At 38.9% G+C, this 8,895-nt stretch overlaps 1 protein-coding gene across 1 annotated transcript; it reads right to left on the minus strand.

The window, feature by feature from the left end:
* On the minus strand, window positions 1–4,585 carry cdab (cytidine deaminase b). Its single transcript, XM_080729028.1, has 4 exons — window positions 4,266–4,585; window positions 2,439–2,550; window positions 1,725–1,782; window positions 1–835 (listed from the first exon to the last, which is right to left on the minus strand). Exons 1-4 carry the CDS (start codon window positions 4,462–4,464, stop codon window positions 695–697), a joined length of 510 nt encoding a protein of 169 aa, XP_080585154.1. The 5' UTR covers window positions 4,465–4,585; the 3' UTR covers window positions 1–694.
* Between the last annotated feature and the right edge of the window lie 4,310 nt (window positions 4,586–8,895).

The following is an 8,895-nucleotide window of genomic DNA, read 5'->3' on the forward strand; positions in this document are numbered from 1 at the left end:
TCAGCTTTGATATTTATTTAATTTTACCCACAATCTCTGTAACAATTAATAAAAATGTAAAATCAGCAACACAAGTATTCAAGTTAATCTTGTATGCAATTAGATCAAGAATCTGAGGCACAGGATGGGCAAAGTTTCCAATGCGACAACATAACAATTTACTTATAGACACTAATGAAGTTAAATATGTAACATTATTTACAACCAACTTGTCATACGAGAGCAAACATTTGGCATACCTTTTAAATACAGTATTTACAGTATGCACCTTCAGCATGCATGTTCACATGACACTTTAGACCACCTAAGGTTTAAACCAGTGCTTCTCAAACAGTTTTCTTGTCAAGGGAAAATGTTTTGTAGAGGGATCTTCTGGAGGGACCTCCAGAAGACGCCATGATAAAGTGAATTCACGGGACTGGGATGGTGTACCAGTCTACACTTTTGAGGGTCCCCGCGAATGATCCCACTTTGAGAACCAATGGTTTAAACCCTTCGTTGACCGGAGTACCCCATGGGTCTATACTAGGCCCTCTCCTTTTTCCACTATAATCTCTTCACCGAAAAATAGCCAATCTACAAAATTGTAGATCGTCTTATTTTCGCAGAATCTTTGCCCCAGAAATAGGCAACGCTATAGGGTTCATAGACTCAGTATTCATTGGGCATGTTGAAGACTTTCTTCATGGTCAGGTCAGTATTCATTGGGGATGCTGAAGACTTTCTTCATGGACAGGTCCTCTGGGCCGAAGGACACAGGTAGCAGTTCGCTCACGTCCATCTTGACATACGAGCCGTCAGGCTTGGAGAGATACACCTCCCAGTTGGACCCGAACTGGAGGGAGATGGAACAACACAATTACAATGAGGATAACATCACTAAAATCCCCTTACTGTGAAGAATACAATAAAAACCTTTTTTTCTGAACTCTGAACATGTTGTGATTTAGGTAGGCGGTGAAAATCAGGTGAAATGGTTTTGTGTGTCTTCCGTCAGTAATCATTTACAGGGTTGTTGTGCAAAAATGAGATCTGATCAAGATAATGATTAGGTGTGTTTTGCAAGAAAAACTGTTTAAAAATTACACCATAAAAAGTAATTGAGTAACTTTGTGTTTTTCTTTTGTTTCGTTTTTGTCACATGAAACCTGTGACTCATTCACACTACTTCTGGGAAACAGGAGGTTTCCTTAAGTGTAGTTTCGAGAACAGACGTGATTGAACAAGTTAACATATTTATTTTTATAACCTTTTTACGATGTCAAGGCTACTTGTAGTAATAAATGTTATAGCTGCGATCCCAGAACCTATTTTAATGACTACAATGTTATCTTTATGGTAGATAATGGACACCTTGCTAAAATAATGGCTTAATTATGTCAGAAAACTGAAAAACTGAACCAAAAACAATTCCTATCTGATATTTCTTAATCATTTCAACAATGACGTTTATAGCAATATGACTACTGACCTACGCATAATGTTGTCTGTCAGTTATGTAACATAACATTTTTAAAAGACTTATGGCAAATTGTGCCTTGACCTGGCAATTGTTAAACTGACAAATTATTAATGGAGTAAGTGACTTACTCCAGACAGTAGACATAGGCCAAGTGTTTAAGTCACATATTTGTCTTTGTGACTTAGGCCATAAAATGGCTTAGGTCACAACCTTGACATAGACCATTATATTGGGTGGGACCTTAGCTCAAACAAAACCATACCTCTCTCATGAACTGCCTGCAGCCACCGCATGGGGAGATGAATTGGTCATTCAAGTCACTACAAGAGAAATATTACAAGAATTACATTATAGCAAAAAAATATATATAAATCTTTTTACAAATCAATTGATACATTAGGCGATATCTCCCTGTCTCTACAGATCTTTGATGAACTACACAAATTGCATTTTCAGGTCGGACACCAATTGCATCCAGGGCTTGGACTTGGGCTGCAGGGGTCTCATGACAAAGAAGACAATAGTAAATTGGAGTAAATGATAGTCTGATTCATTCATTTAGAGTTATTTGACCATTACAGCCTGATCAAAGACCCTTTCAGCTAATTCAATCATTACTTTTTTGTTATACAGCTTAATAAAAAGGTAGCAAATGGAACATTACATAATATTAGCGTGAAAAGGTGAAAGGTGGTCTCAACTTGTGGTTATAAGAGGAAACCTTATAGCTTGTCTGGGAGTTTATGCAAGCTGGGCTATAATACTATGTATTGGGAAAATGTCCTTTGTTGAAGAAACACAGAGTAAGCTGGTCTCTGGCATACTGTATAGGCTATACGGTCAGGTTTAGACCTGTCTCAGGGAAGTGGCTTCAGGCATAATGTATGCCTGAAGTATTGAACTCTGAGATACCTGCCCAGTGTTTGCTGCTGTTGTTTTACACTCTTTAACACTGAGAGAGAGGGACATACAGTACCTGGCGATTGCAATGGCCTTGAAGCTTCGGTAGCCCTCAGAAACTGCTTTGGAGATTGTGTTCCTCTCCGCACAAACGCCCAAGTTGTAACACGCGTTCTCCACATTGCAACCTGTCCAGGACACATAACATATACAGTATTATCTATATCATATAGCCTATGTCCAAAACTGTTACTTTTCAGGATTCAAATTTAAAAGTATCAAAAGTAGTGGATGTCTCTATCTGATAGACATAGACATTATTGATCGTATGAGGGAATATGAAACGCACAGGACAGGTAACAGTATGGCTTGAGTTGTGCAATGTTTAGCTTTATGTTTGAACTATTATGTCACAAAGGGGACAAATGTCTGAGAACACAAATGGCCACCAAAGCAACAGCGTCATTTACTCAGGGCTGAATAAACAGGGATTTGATGCTTTTGTGGCCCTCGGCACGTTCAGCTGTTTGTCAACCGATGTTCTCAGACATTTGTCCCCTTTGTGACATAATAAGTCAAACATAAAGCTAAACATTGCACAACTCAAGCCGAACGGTCTGGAAAGTCTTGTATTTGGTCTGCTGCTGACAATCTTTGACCTGGCAATGTAACAGATTTACAGATGTTTTTGGACAGAGAATGACGTTGTCATTGCACCATTCTCTGTCCAAAAACATAATTTGCCCTTGAACTATAATGACATGTAGGCTACCGGTACATGTACATTCAGTCCACATACTACTAATAATATATTGTCTCATTTGTGATTATGGCATGGCAAAGAAAGAAGCTAACTTTAAATAATAAAATAATTATAAAAACTTAATTTAAGAAGAATCAACAATCAACTTTATTGTTAGATCATCACAGGTTTACAGGTGTAACTAAGAAGAAGAAAGTGTGCTACAGAGGTTATGATGATGTGAATAAACAACCCAACTGGCAAAGAATAATTAAAAACTGAACTCTGAACATCTCCTCATTTAGTTTGAATCAGGTGAAATGGTCGGTTTGTCTTCCATCATTAATCATTAACACGACTGTGCAAAAACAAGATCTGATGAAGATAATGATTATTAGGGCGTAGGGGGTGTTTTGTAAGAAAAACAAGATTCAAAACTATTGGTTAATTTGGGTTTTTAAGAGACTTTGGTCAGGCGTTCCAGGAACAGACATGATTCATACAAGTTACAAAATCCATTACGTTATGAATATGATCTCATCCTTGTTCTTTGTTCTTGTTCTTTTCCTATGACGAATGGTTCATTGCCACATTTCATGACGTGCACACATTAGTACAAATAGTAGGCCTACCCAGAGCACATTTAAATGAATCATTCTTATTTGTCATTCATTCTGCCTTGCATTCCATATTAAAGTGTATCAGGTGTGAAAGGTCAAGCAGGAAGAAGTTATATTTAATGTAAATAAGTAGATGCTTTAATTATTAGACATGAAAGGATATCATAATGAGTTCTGAAGATGAACACAAGAAGTTGTTTTGTTGTTTCTGTTTGTTTCTTGTTTCCATAGTATTCTCATTACATTTTGCATATATATATATATATATATATATATATATATATATATACATATTAATTGCATTTCTAAATGTTATTTGATTGATGAATAACCATCAGCAATAAGGTGAGCATATAGCTATGCTCTTTTTGAGCACTTTGGAGTTCTACATACTATTTGTTTTCATAACATGACTTATTATTTTACGTTCATTATGCTTATTTCATGTAATTCTTAGTCTTGTTAACAGTGTCTGAAATAAACCAAATCAACCAAAAATCAATCATCATGCTGTACTAGACTTGGAGAATAATGTCCTTACCTGTGAACACCCTGTCGTCCTGCGTCAGGAGCGCGGCTCCCACCCTGAACTTGCTGTAGGGACAGTAAGCATGTTCCTTGGCCTCCAGGGACCGGTGGATCAGTGCTTCGATCCTGTCCTGTGACACTGGTGAAGAGCGGAGGTGGACCGTGGTTGTGCTGCTGTCCATCATCTTCCTTCTCAACTGGACTTCCTCCATAACTGCTGCTGCTAATGTTTTGGTTCTGTGTCAGTTCTGTTGTGTTCTTCTGTTCTGTCAATTTGCTGTGTGTGGTGCGTCTCTCTCTCTCTCTGTCTCTTTGACAGTAAAAATGAGTAACTATGCCTGCCTCTTCAAGTTTTATGAGTAAATGAGGAATGGAGGCGGGAGAGGAGGTGGGGAGTGGATGGGGGCCGGCAGAGCCAAACCAGAGGCCAAACCCTTGTACTGAAATGACATCCCTATTTTTATGCAAAGGATTCTCCAGTGATTACTTACTCACATTTTCTTCTACTTGAGTAAATAAAGTAGGCCTACCACAATGTAGAAATAGGCTAGTCAGTTACAAGTAAAAGTTTATTCAAAATTGACTTGATAAGAAAGTATAGGCATATGGCCAGTACCCAAACTGCCTACTCATCCGTACGCAGAATGTCCCATTTCGAAAGTTTTCAAATCCTATGAACATGGCAGATCTACAAGGTCACAGTTCTGCGGATTTTGCTACTTTTTTATGTTATTTTATCTCTGAGGCTTCCTACACACAGTAAAGTCATAGTCTTTTTAAGACTATGACACTAAAGAGTATATCACTCTTTAGTGTGAATGCAGCCTGAGACCCCAGTCTACACTGGGAAATCCTCAATGTTGTATCTAACTCTGATAATGTACAAATGGAACCAAAAGGACCCGAGGGTTTGTAAAAAAGTATACATTTTTTGATAGTATGTGTCCCTTATTTGGACACATGGTGGTCATAGTGGAACGGCCTGCAATGGGTACCGAGGCTATGTTTCCATTGACAGTGCTCTTTGTCATGCTGTCCTATATGGTAACTCTGAGTTAACACCTGCCCTGAAGGCCTGTCTTAGTAAATCAGCTGAGAATCCTCAGCTGATCAAGATGATTGTGTCAGATTCAATCATTTACAGTTCTTTGAGAATCGTTAACTCTTGTTCTGCCCTGGTAAATTCACATTATCTTGTTGTGTCCTCTGGTAGCCTATCATAATGATATTATAATTAAAACTAGAAAGATGCAATTCTGGGAAATTGTAAGTGTGGTTGCAGTGACACAATTCCGTCCTTGTCCCTTTATACCCATATATGGAGCTCCCTCATCAATATTAAGACCATATCTTGGAATGCCCATTATGTGTCAGTTTCATGTCGTCTAATGACGTCAGACATCTATGATGTCAGTCATCTCCATATTTGGGAAAGGTTGAATTGTAGCATTTTCCCATTCAAGTCAATGGAGAAAATTCATTCACGAATAAATGTATACAAATTAAACTATAATATAACGTATCTCTTAGAAAAATGCAAGCAGACAAGTCCCGATGAAGCCGGTCGATTTGATATAGGCCTATGTGCGTGCTAAAACTGCATGTGGGGATATAGCCTGGCAAAATAACGTTTATCCGGAAAGAAAGTCAGACAAGTACTATATTCTGGTTGCTCTGTTAGGTCAACCACAATAGTGAGCTGGCTGCTAGTCAGTTTTAGTTTCACTTTTCACCTTTATTTTATTTTTTCCCGATGGCCAAAATAAAAGCTTGGGTGTCATAGTGCCCCTCCCACCTGTTACTCTTGCAGCTGCAAACAACTTGATATGCACTCAGCAAGCATGGTAAGTTCACTCACACATTAATACTTGATTTTGTGCAGATTAGCTATAATAAAACAGAGATATGTTCACCTCATGAGCTTTTGTTAGCTTGGTTTGTACAGACTCAGGCTAATTTCCAATCAATGTGATAATTAAGTAAACTGTCCGCTGGCTTTAGTTTGACATATGTTAGGCTATTTGTGGTAGTGATGCGGGAGGTGGAGGACATAGCCCTGGGTAATAGCAGGCATGACATGGGCCAAGTTATTGTGGAACATCCTGCTTCCAATTATGTATTACATATGTGTGAAATGGCACGATGGACCCCAAAAAAAGGACCCCAAAAGACCCCAATATGTCTGTAGGCCTACATCGACAAAGGTGTCCAAAGATTTGGCCTTGTCCGTGGCACATTTTAGATTTTCTGTTTTACATTTTAACATTATAATGTTCTTATTTTGATCATAGTACCCAATTATAATTCTGAGTGTACAAATTGAACCACAATAGTTTCAGACCTGTTATGGTCATTCAGGGCTATCTCTTTTGTGTTTCTGGTAACATTATTGTCCACTAATTTTCCAGAGCAAAAATTGAATTTTTACAAAAATGTCCACCACAAGCCAACATGGACGTGGCGATGACTCCTAATTGTGAGCCTTAATGATCTGTGAGGGCCTGTCCCTCCATGGTCTCCCTCTGCATGACCCTGATGCAGCTCACTGCCATGTTTATTTCCAGATTTCCTGTCATAGTCCTGTCCTTCTGTGTGTGGTGGACCCCAGGTACACATGTGAGTACTTCTTGCATCACTGGCTCAGGGTGTATTGGTAAATGTGCTGCTATCTCTGTGCTCAGTGTGCTGTCACGGCTGTGGGGAAATGTGTTATGAATTACATAACTTGTCAGAAGCTAGGAGTTCATTGGAATATACAGTATACGGTAGGTAGGCTTTACCCCCCCCAGGGTTATCAGCAATTGTATATACTGGGTAAGGCACTTTTTATCACAAAGCAAACTGTTTAAGTTGTAAAACTAACTGCATTGATGGTCAAGGTGTGCCCTGTGCACACACACTCACACACACACAGACACACGCACAGTCGCACACGCGATGTGCACGCACACACACACACACACACACACACACACACACACACACACACACACACCATCTTGTCACAGCGTGGAAATGTTTAGTTTTTTTATATATTTTCTACACAACATTATAATGTTCTCGTTTTGATCATTAGACCTAATCACTGAATATCGGTAGGCCTACGTCTCCAGCTTCAGGATATGTATGATACTGATTTACTACGAGACTGTGGCATTTTATGAGTTCAGTAGTTTACAATCTAGGCATTTAGCAGACGTTCTCAAAACTTTTATTTTGACCATCATAACTAAACATCATAACAACTACGGCCATACTCTACCCTGATTGGTCGAGGACTGGCTGGCCACCTCTGAAAACGGAATCTAGAAGTCCTTATATGGTCATCACACATTCTAGTGAGGAGAATTAATGGAAAATGTACCAATTATATATTTTTTGAATGAAATACAATCACTGAATATACCTTTAAAGAGGTGGTGCCATAGTTTAGTACCTTTTCTGTTTTGTATGTGTCTGCAGTATGGAGTTAACATTAAGTCTAATAGACACCCTGGTGTGGTTATAATATGCAAATGTGTTGTCCCTGTGTGTTTTTCTATTCCTGAAAGCTGAAAGCCTCTGAAACAAAGGGCCCAATCAAAATACACTGCTTTAGTGATACACTAAAATCATAATTTTTATCATACTACAAGAGCTGTGGGCGTGGCTAACTTCAGGTGAAAACCAGGCATTCTTATGTGACCACATTGAATACAGTATACAGTTCACAGTCAAGTCAAGTTTATTTATATACAGCACATTTAAAAACAACAGCAGTTGACCCAAAGTGCATTCCAAAGACAGGAGCAACAAATATACCTTTGTGAGTTTGTATGCAGGGGGCCAAGTGCTTGGGAGAGACGGGCGGTTGAGGTTGGAGGGCCTCAGTTGTGTTGTTGTTCATCTGGAGGTAGTTAGTTGACATCCAGCGTTTGATGGCTTCCAGGCAGTTAAAATGATTTGCTAGAGAGGCGTTGTGTGCTTGTAGATTGTCTGTTTTCACTAGTTTAAATCATTATAAAAAATATAAATACAAAACAAACGATTTTGGACATTCAAGGTTTACACCCGACAACGACGATATATATAGAGAGAACAGAAAAGGCCCTACAATTGATCCTCATAGGCCTACAGAATATCCCATGATAATGAATAGAAACTTCCAAAGTCCTCCTTGGTGCATTTTAGAGCAAGGGTCTTCAACGTTTTTCAGCCCAAGGACCCCCTAAGCGATGAGGCAGGGACCCCCCCACCACATATTCTATAAAATATATAAACCCTTTCATAGCTTCATAGATAGCTTCATGTTTGACAGCACTATCATCTGTGTATGTTGGATTCATGTTAATGTGTATTTTTCAGACATTTAACCACTTACAGTACACCATCGTCAATACTTAGTAAACTTGACCTTTGACTCTGTACTTGGTCTGCTCTTTTTTCCCTCTACACACCAAACCTCTTTGCCGAAAATAGAAATAAATAGAATAGTTCTCCTCAGAATAGGGATAGTAAGGGTTCAATAATATAAAAATAATATCTTATCACACAAAGATTTGGCTGCCCTCCCCTCCTGTAGTAACTCTGAGGACCCCCTAGGAGTCCTGGACGCCCCTGTTGAAGATCCCTAGAGGTTTCGGGTAGTTCCATCGTCTATACAG

The sequence above is a fragment of the Nannobrachium achirus genome, assembly GCF_963921795.1.
Source record: "Nannobrachium achirus genome assembly, chromosome: 6".
Taxonomy (NCBI): Eukaryota; Metazoa; Chordata; class Actinopteri; order Myctophiformes; family Myctophidae; genus Nannobrachium; species Nannobrachium achirus.